At 42.0% G+C, this 17,304-nt stretch overlaps 2 protein-coding genes across 2 annotated transcripts in view; both read right to left on the bottom strand.

The window, feature by feature from the left end:
* CC2D1B (coiled-coil and C2 domain containing 1B) overlaps nucleotides 1–1,384 on the bottom strand; it is a 34,540-nt gene extending 33,156 nt beyond the window's left edge. The window contains exons 1-2 of the mRNA XM_057413562.1: nucleotides 1,236–1,384; nucleotides 651–755 (exon numbers count right to left, since the gene is read on the bottom strand). Of these exons, the coding sequence (XP_057269545.1) occupies nucleotides 651–716 (66 nt within the window). The 5' untranslated portion in view covers nucleotides 717–755; nucleotides 1,236–1,384. The remainder of the gene's footprint in view (nucleotides 1–650; nucleotides 756–1,235) is intronic.
* A 489-nt stretch (nucleotides 1,385–1,873) lies between these two features.
* ORC1 (origin recognition complex subunit 1) lies at nucleotides 1,874–16,487 on the bottom strand. The gene is made up of 16 exons (XM_057413536.1): nucleotides 16,366–16,487; nucleotides 15,864–15,991; nucleotides 14,352–14,521; nucleotides 13,541–13,916; nucleotides 12,587–12,881; nucleotides 11,250–11,354; nucleotides 10,705–10,906; nucleotides 10,077–10,183; nucleotides 9,168–9,269; nucleotides 8,571–8,742; nucleotides 7,694–7,801; nucleotides 6,775–6,924; nucleotides 5,493–5,612; nucleotides 4,696–4,862; nucleotides 3,467–3,554; nucleotides 1,874–2,068 (listed from the first exon to the last, which is right to left on the bottom strand). The coding sequence occupies exons 1-16, from the start codon at nucleotides 16,452–16,454 to the stop codon at nucleotides 1,874–1,876; spliced, it is 2,574 nt and encodes an 857-aa protein (XP_057269519.1). The 5' UTR covers nucleotides 16,455–16,487.
* Nucleotides 16,488–17,304: the final 817 nt, after the last annotated feature.

Raw genomic sequence — 17,304 nt, 5'->3', positions numbered from 1 at the left:
TTGACACTGTTGCCTGACTCCCCACACTGGCCAGGCATGACTACATCGTGTTTCTCTCCTGAAGGCTTCTGAAACTACAGCGAAAGGTAAAGACTGTGAAAAAACCCCAACAGCCACACACACACATCTAAGCTCACTTTTAGTGTGATACAGACTTATTGGTCTACCTGCTCCAAGAAAAAATGATTATATACTAGGAAATTAACTGTTTCTGGTGTAGCACCTTAATGTTCTCCCATATGTGCCCCTGAATTTGTTATCTGATACTACAGTCTTTTTATTTCTGTCTTCTTGGAGATGCAAGACAAGCCTTGGTATAGTTATTGATAAACCAGAGTATACCTGAGGTAGTAAACTACTGTAAGCATGAGTCATGAGGTCTCCTACAAAGATTACAGCATTACAACATTGTGGTTTCCCTGCAAGACCTCCACTGTTGCATATCAGGTATTTACTTTTGAGAAGAATGTGCTGAAGGAGAAAGCAGGAAAACAGGCACCATGCAATTTAATTTTGCCATGGTCCTGCAGTATCTTATTAACACACAGGAAGATTCTAGCAGGAAAACAGCAGGAAGAGGCCTGAGCTGTGGGAGTAGGTTTCCCTACCTGCTTTGCAACCACATCTCCCTAGCCCTTTACCTTCCTTACCTGCTTTGCAACTGCAGCTCCCTGGCCCTTTGCCTGAGGGCTTTTCTTAGGTCTTCTGCCAAGCATGTTGGTTCATTAATTTCAGAGGGCTGTGTCTCTAAGGGACTGAAAGCACACGAAACTGAACGTCAGTATCCCCACCTGTCTCAACGCACCGCCAACCGGACGAAGGCAGGCGGCACAGAGCAGGCTGAGCACACCCCTCCAGCACCCCCAGACACCGGGCAACACCAGGAGAGGGGCGAAAGGGGGCCACACACCAAGGAGCACACTCCCCAAGGCCCAGGCCCGCCAGTGCCGCCCTCCCCACAGCCGCACCCCTCCCTCGGCCTGAGGCGGCTCACACCCGGCGCGGCCCGGCCCCGGTGGCGGGCACCGCTCGCAGGTCAGCGGGACCCCTCCGTCCCCAGCGCCCCGTGAGGGCGGGGCAGGCCCGGCCCGCCCCGTACCCCTGCGGAGCCCTCCCCGCCCCGGAGCAGGGAGGAGCCGGCGGAGGCGATAGGCTGAGAGCGGGGTAAATAACCGCCGCCTGCCGCCCAGGGCCGCCGCGATGGGTCAGCCCGCAGCGGGCAAGCCCCGGCTCACCTCGGCCTCCTGCAGCCCGCCCAACGGCGCCCGGTGAAGCGCCTCCCGCCCGGCACGGGGACGCCTCGGCCGCGGCTCCAAGGCGGCAGCGCGCCTGCGCGAAGGGGCGGGGCCAGCGGAGGCGGGACCCTCGGGGGCCTCACGGGGGGAGCGGGTTTGTAGCATGGCGGCGTTACTTGAGGTAAATGGTGCGAGCAGTGCCTCTTTTAAACCGAAATGAACCCCAAAAGCCCACGGTGGTTACTTGAATGACAGTTTTTCTTCTGGTGTTTTTATTTTCCTAGTAGGAAACAGCCTCCTCCCTTCAAACTAAAGTTCCTTTTCATTATATCATTAAGTTTAAGCATATCTTAACGTGTCTTTTACACTCAATGAAGAAAAGCTATATAAACAGCAATGCCACCAGTCTTAAAAGAAGGCAGTGATGGAAGCAACCTTTCCAAGCTTCCACACCTCAGCTGAAAGGGGACCACTTACCACACTATCTTAAAAACAAATAGCTTGATTTCAATTATTTAAAATGCTTTGAAGCAAATTTATTATATCAAAATATACACCAAATATTCCAGCCAGCTATTTAAAAAAAATACATATCACTATTTCGTCAATAAAAATACATATTAAAACCTCTATTTTTCCTATTCATCCTTGAGGGCATACATGATGTCGTCCTGGCTGACGTTGAGTCGCACCCGCAGCTCGAGGTACTTAGCACTGGACTCCACCAGCAAGAGCCTGCAGGCACCGAGTCTTGAACAAACTGCCATCACTTCTGACACTGTAGGGCTCGGGATGCCTTCCATTCTACAGAGAGCTAGAAGGTGACGGTAGACCTGTTAGAGAGAGAGGGAGAACTAACTGTTAGGGCTTTCTTGAGGAACAAGTAATTCCAAGCTATAATTTCCTTTTTTCATAGAGCCAAAAAAGCAAAACAATTTGCAAACCAACTTGTCTGCAATTTAAGTAACTGGATCATTTCACCTGTTATTACACCTCTTGACTAGGTGGCCTAAAGTTTACCCAAGCAGATTAAGAGCTGCCATACAATTACATATCAATTCAATTCACTCAGAAGTGATACTCAGGCCCCAGTGGCTGGTAAACAAAAGCCACACTGACTACAGACATAGAATCATAGAATGGTTTGGGTTGGAAAGGACCTTAAGATCATCCAGTTCCAACCCCCTGCCATGGGCAGGGACACCTCACACTAAACCATGTCACCCAAGGCTCTGTCCAGTCTTGCCTTGAACACCACCAGGGATGGAGCATTCACAACTGCCTTGGGCAACCCATTCCAGTGCCTCAACACCCTCACAGTAAAGAACTTCCTCCTTATATCCAATCTAAACTTCCCCTGTTTGAGTTTGAACCCGTTACTCCTTGTCCTGTCACTACAGTCCCTAATGAAGAGTCCCTCCCCAGTATCCTTATAGCTCCCCTTCAGACACTGGAAGGCTGCTATGAGGTCTCCACACAGCCTTCTCTTCTCCAGGCTGAACAGCCCCAATTTCCTCAGCCTATGAAAGATCACAGCTTAGAAAGGCATGATGCACCTTTAACCACAGGAGAACACACTTCTCAAATCATGCAGACTGGTAAATTTGTAACAAGAATTAGTTGGGGTCTTCTGCTTTGCTATTTAGAAAAAGCAGATAAAAACACTTTGGATGTTAAAGGAAAACGAAGGGGAAAACAAACCAGTCTAACAAAATACTCTTTGAAGTTTGAGTAGTGATCGCACAGTGTATCTATGCAATCAACTGATGCAGATGTTCAGGAGCCAGTAACAGAAAATGCATTAATTTTAATTAAAATTTAAAATCATACTTATGAAACAGCAGAACCAGAAAACTGGCAAGTTATTTTAGATATCTAGTTCTAAACATTTTTCTAAGTGTTAACATCGAGCTTCCATACTGTGAATCATGAAGACTCTGTGCAGAGACTTCACAGCACTGCTGGTACCAGGTATTTTATGGTCCTCCTAAAAAATTGATGTACCTACTTCTATTGAGAAGGACAGTGCTATGGAAGTTGGAATCAACTTTCAGTTTTCCTCCTTGAACTACATTGCCTGATTATATTATATTGTCTTCCATCAAGTTTTAAGACTAAAACTCCAAGTATTTAAATAGTTACACTTTGGCCTGACCAAAAAAAGAAGAGGTGTAGAACTAAGGGGTAAAGTGCCAAAATTAAGGGGGGGAAGATTCAGAACACAAACATACCTGTTGAACTGTTGCCTCTTCAACTCCTGCCCTGCGAAACTCTGCTAAAATTGCCTTCAAAAAGATTTGTTCATGGAGCGAGGCATTCCTGCATATCAAACAAACAGACAAAAGTCAATCTGTGAAGTTCAGAACTTATGAAACATTAGAGAAAAAGTCTGGAAGGGAAATTACTTCTTGGTAACCACCTATTTAAATGCAGGTTATCTTTCTACCATAGAGGGGCAGTCTGGGTCAACCAGCCATTGTATTACAGCCTGCAGCTCTGGCACCACAATGCACTGCATTTCATTTCACCTCACCTCTCTTTCAATGTATCTGAACACAGCATTTCATTCCATACATCATAAATGTTCTGCAATGTGTATTGATCAACTTACATTCATGAATTTACAAATTAACATTGAGGCTTCCAGGCACAAGTAGCACATTAAAAGCAGCACTTGCATATCCAGCAGAATATCCAATTTTCATCCCTTACTCCACCATCTGGGATGAAACAGAGTTTGGGATGTTTTGTTTTTGACCAGAACTGGTAAAGCACTTTACCAGTTCAGCTTGTGCAGACCAGAGAGTCAACAGAATTTCTCATTTATTCCCTTAGGAAACGTTTTGGAAGTCCTAAGAATCTATTTATATTAAAGAAAGAAACCAAATGGGAACTTCTTGCATCCTGCTTAGGCATCTGTGGCTGCATCTAAGCGAGCAAAGATGGTGGCATGATACAAGCAGATGTGTAGAGGGGAATACTTTGACTCTTGAGGACCTGATGACTACACTATGCACCTCTGAGTGGTTTTTCCTTCAGTCTGGCTCAAAGTCTGGTCCATTAAGCTGATATCAGTAGTGTTTGTAGTGGTGGGCTCATGGGTAAATTCTCTAGATTTACTCCCAACTGAAAGGAATTCAAATACATGTACTTGGAAACTGCTGCCTAGTGAAATCAATGTACAGTACGCAGGGACAAACAGGAAATTCCAAAAGCCCCCTCCTGATCTAAACATCCTGTATAAACCTGTACAAGGGTTTCTGTGACTTTGTTTCCCCTTTAATTCCTGTTTTGTACCTCTCCCAGCTATGCTACAAGGTTTGTTTTGTATCACACTTTAATAAAGCACAGTGCATCACATATGCTCCCAAACAGTGGTGAGGACAGACTGAGTGGTTTCGGAAAAGAAGTGAAGTGAAAGAGATACAAAAGCAAGGAGATTCCTCTGGGATGTTTTTACCTGATTGCATTTACATATGGTGATGAGAACATTTCATCTATGGCTTCAGTCACATGGGCCATCCTGACTATCTCAGGGGTTCCCTTTTGGCTATCGAACTCACAGATCTCAGTGGCCCTTCTGCAGATGTCAAGACAACGTCTGGCATCACCAGACAGTGCTGCTACCTGAAAGTGAACAGGACAGGTTTGTATTTACTACAAGTTGAAAAAGCGAACAGAAGAATCAACAGACAAAAGAAAATCCAACAAAACAACCCAACCACAAAACAGGAGAGCAATGCTACTGTGAACTATGTTATTCAAACTGGGATTCTAGGAACAATCTCACTGACCGAAACCAACAGAAGTAGCCCTGCTACACCATGATTTGGTTATCACAAATTCAAGACTGATCTTTTTTCTGTAATCAAGAAGTCAGAGGTTAAAAAAAATAATGTAGGAAATTCAATCCACTGCCACACAAGGGTTTTTTTTAGGATCATCCAATGACTCACATTATACAAAACACTGGAGAAAGCTGACATCATTACACATGACTTGTCATATCCAGCTCTTGGAATATACTGCCGCCTTCACAACGTAGGTGGGAAATGCAAGGACACTGCTTTAGCAATGTTTCCTGCAAAAATACCCTGTATACCTTACAGAGAGCATAATGTGAGATCTGCTATTTGCACCCCACTTGTCTCCAATACAGAACCACAGACCAAGTCTGACTACTAACATTCTCCCCTGCTGTACCCCACACTCTCTACCTAGCACAACACAGAGGATGTACATCTGCACTGTGCTTACCTTTCTGGAAACCAGCTGAATTGCATCCTCTTCAAATGCCTTTATGTTGTTCAGTCTGGATGAAATAATTTGCTGTAGCTGTTTGTAGGTGTAGGGCTGAAAGGACATTCTGGTGAGGCCCTACAATAAACAATACAACACAGTGAGAAGCATTTGTAATGCTTGAAAACTCTCAACTGCTCAAGCATAGCCTGTATAGTTGGTTTTATTTTCTCTACTAGGAACACTCTCTCTTTCACATCCTTCTCCTCCAAGTGATATGCTCCAATCAGTTGTTCCACTTTGTGAAGTAAAAATGCAAATCCACAAAACTGACTAAGTGAGGATCCCTGTTGGAACTCCCCACTGAAAGGCCTGAGGAGCAAGTGAGGTTGCTATCAAAGTTCAAATTCCCTCTTACAAAACTTGTTTACAAGTCGGAACCACCTAATATGAAAACCTTTGATTACAACTGGTGTACACTTTAACACAGAAACAGCAGAAGCTCTGAAAGAATATTCATCTCTCCTTTAGCAAATCTGTGTACATCTTTAGTTATACTATTGACTTCACGTTAGCAATCAAACTGCTTTCAGAGGAGGAGGACTATCTGTGTTAGAGATGGTGCGCTGTCTTTCATATTCTACAGGCGGCCCGAGTTTTGCATTTCTTATGCAAAATTCTTCCCCCTTGTGACTATATGGACTCAGCTGATATGCAGGTTTAGTGGGTGGGGGAAAGCAATTCACACACTGTGGAGCTATTTGAGTCACGGAAGGTTGGAGGCACAGAGCACTGATTTTCGCAAATCACTTTTCAGAGCAGCAATAAAGAGATAACCCAGGAAAATGTATTCAACATCTAACTTTCTGTCCAAAGGTATCCAACAAAAGAAGTCTACAAGCTGGTGATGGCTAACAGATAGAACTAACTAGGTGGCTGGAATGCAAGGGGAAGAGGAAGGGAAACCAGAAGATAGTTTTCCTGAACTCCAGAGTAAGCAGCTTAACCGTGAAGCACGACATTTGATTATCCAGATTTTAATATGTTTAAAAGACATCTGCATTCCTAATTTATTCTTACAAGAACATAATGTACTTACACAGCATAACATCTGATTAGCAAGCCAGCTCTTTGCTAAAATTTATGTGTTCATTATCAGCCCTCTGGAGAGGGAATTACAAAAGCATTGTTCAACCTTGGATGTAACCAATCCTGCCTTTCTCCTGGATTACTTTTAATTGCATATAGTATTTAATCTGTTTTCATTCTACAACATAGCAACAGAACTGCTAGGACATACCAGCCTGCTAGCTACTCTGTTCATCATTATTCTCTCTGGCAAGTCCATGGTGTTAGCGATGGCCAAGATGATTAATTTGGAGTGCTTTTGAGTTGGCCAGTCAAATAAATTGTACATCACATTCTGTTTCCGGGTCCACAGAAGATCAAGCTGCAGAGATAGAAAGAGAAGAATTAGACTGAAAAAGAATAGCTTTGTATTTACGAGACCTGATGGGGGTGCGAGAGCCAACTCTGCTACATAAGACTTCTTACGTGATTCTGAACAAGCTGTCTCTGTTGCATTTCCGTTATCCATCTACTGGTAGGACTGCTTCCTCTGAGTTAGGGCATTAATCTCTTTTGGAAAAGCGCAGTCCCACTACATGCTTGAGCAGTATTAATCACAGTAGAGTGATTAAACAGCTGGAGATTTTAAACACTATTGTGATATTAATGCCACATCTAACAAGATTAAAAGACCCTCCATGTAAGAACCTGAATAAGCTCACAGCAAAAAGAAGTATGTATTTATTTATTACTGAACACAGCTTACTTGAAGGAGTTTCAAAACTGGCTATGATTTATTTCACGCTGAGTTTTCACACTGGAAAAGCAGCAGCTTCCAGACAAAATACAGTTGAATTCTGTGGCATTTAGGACTTGACAGAACAAGTCATTCTATGACTTGGACCAAAACAAAACATAAACCCAATGTGAAATCCATGGCAGAGAACAACATAGGAACAGGATACTTGCTTATTTAAATTCAGTTTCCTAATAAGGCTAAGAGGAACTCCTTGTGCGACTGATCTGCCAAGTCTGTTCCTTTTACATCACATGATATACTCTAAGCATGTATAATTTGTCTGTCTTCATCCTCCAAAAAATAATGTCCTATGATACATCAGGGAAAGAGAAAGAAGGATTCTTTGTCTCACCTCATCCACTACCAGCACTGTGGTCTTCCTCTTTGGTCCAGGTGCACTGAACAGTTTTCCCAACAGTACTGCAGCATGGGTTGCAGTCACCTTTTGACCTGTCAGTAACTGGACAAGGATTAAACAATGCTGCAGGTTAATCACACCAAAACTCTGGAAATAGGAAGTTTAACTCCTATTTGGTTTTAACTTTCCTCTAGCAATCAACACAAAGCATCTAGATTTTGGCATGGGGAAGCGGGGTTGTGTGTAAAAAAGTAGCTCATAAGATACTCAGGTCTCCCAGAAGCTGTCCATAAAGGAGCACAGAAGAATACATAGCTGAAGAGAAAGACCTTTAGAATTTACTGTAATTATATAAAAACAAGCACAGCCAGTAGTCCCAGATGAGGTAACTGCAGATTAGTTTGTCATAGAAGTCCAGTATTGTTGACAGAGACAGTCCCTCTTTAGCTGGATTGCTATCATGACAGGCTAGTTAACAATTAAGACCCTCTTAGTAATTATTGTTCTGTTATACTGACTTCCAGAGTTGTCATCTGAGTAACTTTTTAAACAGAAAAAGTTATAGAAGTGGAAACTATAAAAAGAATCTAGTTTAGATTTAAACCTGACTGCATGTAATCAGGCTATTCCCCAGCCACTGCCCTTACGCAGCTGAAAGCAAAAGAGTTCAAGAAGTTGTCCATCACCTCAAGTTAACTATTTTTGATCCTCCTCCAAGACAAAAGCATATAGTCTCTCAGAGGGACTATTTGATTTGGAAGTATTGATACATTAAGTGCCTTCAATACTGTAACACTGTAACATTGAGGATCTAATGGCAAAGCATAAAATCTCCTTCAAACCAGAAAGCCACTGACAAGGCTTTACTTACCTCTAGTATCTGCACATAAGCTTGGTGAGGGTCAGTCAGCTTCATGCCATTGATCTCTAGAAAGTGGAATGATGGTAGCTCATCATTCTCTGCAGCTTGCTGAAGAGAGCACATCACTTCACGGACAGTTGCAGTTTTACCAGTACCAGGCACTCCAGAAATGTACATGCACCTACAAAAGGAGAACACTCAGCAGCTTGAGCAGAATGCTAACACTCTTAGGATCAATGAGCTGGAAATTCCTGGGCTCAGAGACCAGACTTGAATACTGCTCCTTTGTCACTCCAGGCAAATACTTTATGAATATAATTTACCTCTTTAAAAAGAAAGAAAATAAATGGTTTCTGAGACATCTAAAATTGACTAGTTATATTTTGGTCTTTAACTTGAATCTGTACAATAAAGGAGCCCACATTATTTTTATGCACAGCCCTTCTTAAGGAAGCAAAATACCAAGAGAATTCAGCTAGAAACTTTAATTCAGCCAAATGATGATAACCTTTTAAATAAAAGCAGTGTTGATTGTCTGACACCACAACACTGCTGTTATGCCATAGGGAGATGTGGTGTTGGCTACAGTCTCAACAACAAACTCACCCTCCTGTTTCATCAATAAGCTTGCTTTCCACAAAGTTATAGATGTCCTGGTACTCTTCCTCACGACAGGGCAGAGATTCTGGGACAGCAGAAACATGCAGCCTTTGGATTGAAAATAAGAACAAGAAAAAGAAAGTTTAAACAGGAGGTCCAAGGTTGGCATTTTTGCAGTTCTACATGAAGGGCCTAGTGGGGAACACAAGGAACGAGGTGCTCCACCTCTCACAGCTGCGTGTAGCTTTCCAAATCTCCTACATACTTTAAGCCTGAGCACCATTATCAAACATCCCAAAAGAAATGGCCTTGTCTCTCTAGATGTATTATAGGCTTAAAGAGGGCTGAACAATCATCTTCAGAAACAATCAGCACGAATATGCAGTAGTAAAGATCTAGTTGGTTTAATTCACAAAAATAACTGCCAGTGTAGAGGTGGGATAAACCAGGGGAGAGTACTTAGAAGAAACTGAGAAAGCTACAACTCAGTTTGAAAGATACAGTCAGTCCTAAATGCCTCCCCCGCACTGTGAACATCTACAATGAGAGCTATAAAGCTTTTTCATACATTAAGGGGAGACAGATACTGTACCTTTAAAATCTAAAGCTAGTGAAAGAGGATATTTATTCTGTGCAACATTAGAAAAACAAAGATATTTAATTCTGCAGGACTTACCATGGACTGGTTATCATAATTTGAAATTGTAAAAGTATATTGTAAATGCTGCTAGTATTTGCAAATCTGGTATTGTACTGTAAATTCATAAATGCTCTGCTGGTATCAAACCATAATGCGTTTTTACCAAATTTAGACACCATGGTAAAGAGAACATTTCCCTCCTTCAGCACAGCCTACTGCTATGCACACCTGATGCAGAAAAGATTATATCCTCCCTGAGCACGCATTACAATTACCTTAATCTGGCCTCTTCTAGTACACTGGCTGGTTTCTGTGTTGCATTTTTGCGCTTGGGAATCTCAGGAGTCGCATTCCGGGGTGTCTTGGGTGTGCCTGGCAAAGGCTGCAAAGAAAAGTTACAACCTCATATTGATTTTCTACAAACAGCAATTTCTGTTGGAGACTGATCATTCATAAAAGTTTCCCAAACATTGCTTGGGGATGCCAGAGAATAAGATGAACAGAAAAAACAATCTTTACAAAGGGAATTACATACATGCCTCATACCCTTTTCTTCCCAAAGATAAAAAAGAAATTGGAAAGGGATGGTGACACCAACAATTACACCTTTTAACTGTCTGAAGGACTTTTAAATCGTGAATGCTTTTCTGAAGTGTTATGTTACAAAGTGATCTGGTTCTTTAGAAACAGCAAGCAACTAGGAGTTGATCTACCCGAATTTCATTGTCCAAATAGACAAGTGTTTTATACATTTATATATCCTACCGTGTCAAAGATCCTATGAATCAAGATAATGTTTCATTAAAAGCTAAGGGGTTCAGATACTTCATTTGATACACAGGCATCAAACATTCCAATAATTGGCTTGGAAATAATAAACCATCTCTCTCACATGGAACTTACAGTTTTCTTTGGGGTCCTGGCAGGGGTGTGAACTGAAGACTTCCTTGAAGATTTTGGGGTGCTGACTGTTCCACTTAATTTAGTTTTCTTTTCTGGCGTAAAGCTCTCATCATCCTCTTCTTCCTCACTACTTGAAGAGAACAAGCTGTCTGAGCTAGATGAAGACTCCTCTTCCTTGTTCAACTCTAGTGCATTTAATATGCTACGAGAAACAGAAATGAAGAGTTTTAAAAAAAACCCACATACAACAATGCACACTGCAAAGGATCATTTGTACATTTTCAGCTTTTTCGGTAGTTATCATAATGGATAAGCCAACATAGTTGCCACTTGAGCTGTTCATTTGCCATAGCTATTTAACGGACTGGTTTAAAGGAAGTCAGTTTTCTGATGAACACCACGAGTTGGCTTTAGTTTTTATTCACATTGCAATTGAGCTGTGCTACTAGAACCACTTGCATTTCACTATTAAGCTAGACAAACGTCTCAAGGCTTCAAGCTGTCAGTAGCAACGTGAATAAGAGAGCACAGACACAAAAGTTCACCTGATTTGCTCTGCAATGCGAGAGCTTGTCTGCTGCACACAACTTCTTCTAGAGCGAAGGGTCAGTACAGGGCTCCGACTATGCAGCTCCCAGCATTTATTTGGACTGTAAAGAAAACACAAACTGTTTGTATTTCTTTGCATTACACTTGCGAAGATGAAGCCTTTCAAACTTCAGGCTCAATTGTTACTACACCTGTCAATCCAGTATGAATTCTTGTTGACAGTTATTTACAGACTGGCTACGGCATGGATACCGACAGTACAATTTCTCCTCTCTTCAATGTATCTTTGCCAAGAAAAAAAACCCAAACAAACAAAATATTTACTACAGTAATTTTGAATTAGCAGCCGAATTATTTTGCACACGTAACACTGCCAAAATGAAGAGACAAGGGCTCCAAGGTTTGGTTGGTTGTGGTTTGTCTTTTCTCTTTCTTGGGCTCTTCTTCATCCCTATCACAGGAACATTTTACCGTTAATACAACCTTCCAGCTAGTTCAAAGGACACAATGAGATGAATTATAGATGTTTTATTTGTTGATGGCTCTTAGAAATTATTTTAGATCTAGAAGTACTGCTGAATGCTGTTACCTTTCAATGAAGGGCAAATGTTTTTATGCTATACAATAACTGACAAAACCAGAGTGCAGATCCACCAAGTGTTGCATCCACATCTTTACACTTTGAAAGGAGGAACGTGACTTTGTTTTACCTTCTCGCAACATTTTACACAAAAAAGTCTGATCCATTCTCATCCTGCCCCAGCTTAATGCCATTTTTAAAGACTGTGTGAAGACAGACTTAAATATTTATGCTTTATGAGTTTTAATTTCTGCATAAAAATTAGCACGAAGTATACATCCAAATATGAGAACGCTCATGAGGCCAATCACATCCCTTTCTATACATCAACAGTTGTCACAAATAGGGCACATTTGAGCCTGTGATGTGTGCTGCTGGGAAAATGATTTTTATCCATGTTGATGAGTACAAACAATAATGATCAGTAATATAGCTTCAGTTCCCTTTTACATCATCCTACCATTTCTATCTACAGCAACTTCTCTCTGTTCTTGTAATCACAAACAGTGTGCATCAATCTCTTTAAAGTCAGCTCCTCTTGTGATCCCCCTAATCACTCATTCATCTCCCAGGAACATGCTTTCTAAAGCTTTAGTGCTACCCCCCTTCTCTCAGTTATCTCAACAGGCAAAACATGCTACACTCAGAGACTTCACCTACTTCACCCTCCAGAAGTCTTTCATAAAGTGTGCTTTAAGAGAACTACACACAAACAGAACTCCCATACAAAAGTAATTACAAAAAGGCACTTACGATACAGTGTCATTTTTCACATCAAGATTCTTGGCTTTCCCACTGGAGTCTTTGACTTTAAAGGGGGATAATTGTAATGATTCAGTAAACCTCTGCCAGTACTCTTCACTGTCAAATACTGAATTTTCCTTATCATTGGTATGAGGTATTTTTGGTGGTGAGCTTAAAATGCCGGTGAATTTCACTTTTCTTTTAGTAGCTGATGGTTTTAACGGTGCTATGGCACCAATGTCATCATCCAAAAGATCCAAAACTTCACATCCCAGGAATCTGTCTTTAGGAGATCGTGTGGGACCTAGGAATCAAGAGCAAAACGAACTTTTGTCAGGCTTTAATATGACTGGTTTGGTTAATTTTCAGAAGACGTGGCAAGACGGGTTCAATGGCTGTCATTTAAATGACAGGATATGGCATTACAGTCCAGGAACAAGGAACTGAATCGCTAGAAGGCAGACACTTCCTCCGAAATGACAGCTAAATAGAATACAAACTGGTGTTTTTCCAGTTTTCTGACCCACCTCCATCGCTTACAACTTCAGTCAGGCTCCAGTTTGAAAATGCTGCATGTTACACAGGATCCAATGTGCTTATTCAGTGTAAGCCCAATAGAAATATTCTAGCGCACCATTAGTCAGAAGATTCAAGTGAGATGTTCTGAGGTCAAGTTAGGCTGGTCAGTAACATTTCAGCACTTTAAATTTAGACTTACCAGTTGCAAATAAAACATTTGTAACAGCAGTTGGATATAAGCAGTACAGTTGCTTGGAATAACAGACATGAGACAAACAACTGACGCACCCAAAAGTCAGGCTTGGGCTAACCCCAGAACCTGCATATGATGACTAAAAATACTGATGTTGAATATTACCATCATCTGAACTACACAAAAGGAAGAGGCACTAAACATACTCCATTCAAAACTACCAAATAGACAGGATATTGCCATATACGTACTGTTCAACTGTAACTTCTTCCTCGCTGTTGGAGTTTTGATGCCATTAGCCCCTCTTTGTGAATGTCTCTCCTTAGCGAGGGAGGACTTGGAAGCAGAATGTTTCGATTCGATTTCCAACTCAACAGGTTTTGGTTTTGTGGCACTCCGAACACCACTTTCTGTCTCTTTTTTCAGAGGGGAAATGATGTCCAAAGGAATAAATGAGTTCGAAGAGTTTAGGATGCCACCTCCTTTCTTATTAGCGTCTTTCAGCTTAGAGAATATGTCAGGGGACAAAGTCTTAAAGCATTTCCCATCCCAAGACTGTTTTACATAGAAGATGTTTTCCTTGTGCAATGCAGTAGGCGGTTCCTCATTCAGATGTAGGGGTATTACCTGTAAAAACAGAAAGTACCAAAACACACATACCTTAACATTTACTGTTAATTTAGCATTCAAGTATTTTCATAGCATTCAACTATTTTCTAATCATATATCTTGTTATTGGAACTCATGCAATCCTTCGTTATATAGGGAAACATGTTCAACCTACATTTGCACTAGCATAAGCTTATTGCACTACAGAACTCCCATTCACATAACTTTTTCACATACAAACCTGTAAATGAGCTGGCTGCCAACATCCAAAGCGATTTTAGGATGGAAAAAAGAATATTAAGTTTTCAATGATCCTAACATATGTCAACTGCAGTAACAAATACACATCACAGATTTGGTCTGGGAGGGAATAAAGTAGCTGCACTGTTCTATTATGCTTTCCAGATTGGTTCTGTTTCTTCCCTGTGTGTGTAGAGGGGCTGCAGTACATACCATGGTGCTTTTAATAATGGTCTCTGCAGCAATATCAGTGTCAAAGCCAGGAACCTGATCAAAAAACACCTCTTGGGAAGAAACCTCTCTTTTAAGCAGTTTCCGTTTGTTCGGTGGTACCTCTGTAACACGAGAGAACCACTGCACAACCGCACGTTTCACCTGAGCACCTGCAACAGCGAAAACAAGTCAGTGAACAGTAAGAATTTTATTGTATCCCAAACAGTTATTACCAGACCTCAGTGACTTGAAGCTGAAATGCCATCAAGGATTGAAATCCACCCTGAATACGAGTGAGAAAGCATCAGAGGAGAGATTTCAATTCCCATTTTCTAAACTAAATTAAAATGTTTGACCTGAGACTTTTAAGGACTAAGACAACCTACACAAGGGTATCAATGGGAACACCTGGAGACCAGGCTCCAGACACTATTACAAATGAAGAGGTTCCTTATTTGCATAGATGTGATCCAAGTGAACCCCACTATCCAAAAGCAGCAGCATAAAAGGAGAACTGAGAAATTTCCCAATGTTATTTTTAATGTCAGTGTATTTTAAAAGTAAGGCAGGAACATATTCACTGCCTAACAAACCAGCACATCCTGCTGCTGACAGATCTAGGAGGAAAATCTGTTTGTAGCATTTATTCAGACTAGGTGTGTAGAGAGCTGAAAGAAACATCTGGAACATACTACAACTGCATACTAGGTTACTCTCTACATTATAAATGTTCATCTTTGAATGAAAACAAAGCCACATTTCTTTAAACAAACTTCTCAAAGATATATAACAAAAGGAGAATCTTGTTTTCAAGGACGCTTCATGGATTTCTTTCCAGCACGAGAAGAATATTCAGTTATGTTACAATAAATGTGTATTAGTAAATAAAGAAGCTGCAGTGAGATGCATTTATGTTTTTAAAAAGAAATATAAAAAACCCCAACATTAAAACATTATTATGCTGGCCCAAAACAAACCACAAGTGTTCAAAGAAATCAGACATTGCTAATGAGTAGTTTCTAATCCAGACAGTCTTTGTATAGCCTTCCATGATTTATCTTTTTATATTTATATTTACCTACAAACAATCAGTTCTGCAAGGGGCAGAAGTGATGAGCCCCATTTATCCAGCCTTGTACCTTGCTGCTAAGTAACCTGATGTCTAATGAGATGCAAGTTCCAGGGCTGCAGTGCCCTTGCTCCACTTGGATTCTGCTGTCTAAATAAAGCATGAGCTCACAAGGTCTTCTCAAGAGCTGTTTCTTTTAAATTAGGCAACTAAGCAAGAAGATTGCAAGTATTTCATCTTTAAGCTGTCTATTTACCTATAAAATCTAGCTGAAGTTTGCTATCAGCCCCAAATAACTGGGGAGCATGTCAATATAGAAGCACTGATTTCCTTAGTAAATTAGGTCAGTGGTATAGTGTGAAAGCTCACTTCGCCCCCATGAAATAGGCAACTTAAGAACATTTTATGATTTCTCAGATAGGAAACGAGGTTTTATTTCTCACCATCTTCATACAGATCCAGGAGCTGTGCCACAAAAGGTTCATCTGCGTTCTCCCCTTCTACTAAAATAAAGTCACCGACTCGTATGCAGTTTTCTGTTCCGCTTCTTTCTGAGGTAATAAGGATTCCCCTATAAAATGAAACACATGTGCAGATGAACAGGATTTCATATTCCTCATAAGTCACATATCGCTAAAGCTGATGGCCTGTCAAGTTCAGAGCTGCTTACGCCCCTTCCTGCAAAGCTTACAGTTTAGTTTCCCAATTAAAAGCTTACATATGTATTTCAATTTGAGTTAATGCTTATTCACAGATTACTTACATGTCTTTGGTTACACATTATAGACTAATAATGCAAAAGCCTTATACTTTAGTTATAGACATGCCACGTCCTAACGCAATGCCCAAAACTGACTGCCACGTTAACCTAAACAATGTCGGAAAGGCAAAGAAACCTTCATGGATGGAGTTTCCCTGAGCAAGCCAGAAATAAATGTTACTTACTTGTACTTTGTAGTCCTCAGTTTCCTGTCCAAGCTCATGGGCTTCCCATACCAGGAGTAGATAACTTTGCTTTGCTGCCGGGTGTTCATGATTCCCAAGGAAAAGCTAAAACAAATAAGCAATTGTTTAATTAGTGTTTAACAATAAAAGCAGGGAAAGACTCAAGATGTTGAGATACAGAAACCCCATCCCCTCCTTCATCGTGCATGAGAAACGTGGTGTGTGTCTGGTGATCCAGACAAGCCCTACCTTTCCCAGAGCATGCGGGCGCCTATCCCCTGAGGGTGGACGGGAAGGGAGGTGATTCGCAGTGGCTCGTTCAACACTGGGCTTTAGGAGCACACCTCACAGTCGCTGATACACTTCCATCCCTGGCAGTGCTCAAGGCCAGGTTGGACACAGGAGCTTGGAGCACCCTGCTCTAGTGGAAGGTGTCCCTCCCCGGGGTAGGGGTTGGAACCGGATGAGCTTTAAGGTCCCTTCCAACCCAAACCATTCTGGGATAACTTTGTGACAAACACACAATTCCCTGCCTGCTTTGCTTATTCACAGCGGTGGTTATCAGCCGTTCCCTGCTTACCGCCGGGCCTTCCCTCTCCGCGGGGCCCGCCGAACCCCGCCACGACGGTTGCTTTAAATTTCAGGGGTTCTCATTATTTTTCTCTTTTCCTCCCATAAGGAAGACCGTTCCCTCCGGAAACACCCCCCTCACCCGCCCCAGGCCGCTTAGAGAGAGCTCGGCCAGGGCTCTCCCTCAGGGAACCCGCTGCCCCTCCGCCGGTGCGGCCATGGCGCCGGACGGGGCCATCAGCACCACCGGAGGCGCTCCATCACCTCGCACAGAGCCACTCACCCCGCGGCGACACCCGCGCGCGTGCAACGGCGCGCTCCCCTACGCGCTCGAGAATAGAATTCCGCGCCAAACCCGTCCCCGGGGCC

The sequence above is a fragment of the Pezoporus wallicus genome, unplaced genomic scaffold, assembly GCF_028554395.1.
Source record: "Pezoporus wallicus isolate ANWC-B61680 ecotype Strahan unplaced genomic scaffold, APGP_CSIRO_Pwel_v1 contig_13740, whole genome shotgun sequence".
Taxonomy (NCBI): domain Eukaryota; kingdom Metazoa; phylum Chordata; class Aves; order Psittaciformes; family Psittacidae; genus Pezoporus; species Pezoporus wallicus.
The sequence above is the reverse complement of the archived record's forward strand: the minus strand, read 5'-3'. Positions and strand labels throughout refer to the sequence as shown.

Bases quoted from the DNA above. Each gene is read 5' to 3' on its own strand.
- ORC1 (XM_057413536.1), bottom strand. From the start codon at position 16,454: ATGAACACCCGGCAGCAAAGCAAAGTTATCTACTCCTGGTATGGGAAG. The intron at 8,743-9,167 runs GTGAGTTTGTTG...CTCCTTTTGTAG, and splicing joins CTTATTGATGAAACAGGAGG to GTGCATGTACATTTCTGGAG. The intron at 6,925-7,693 runs GTGAGACAAAGA...CTATCTCTGCAG, and splicing joins CAGTGCTGGTAGTGGATGAG to CTTGATCTTCTGTGGACCCG.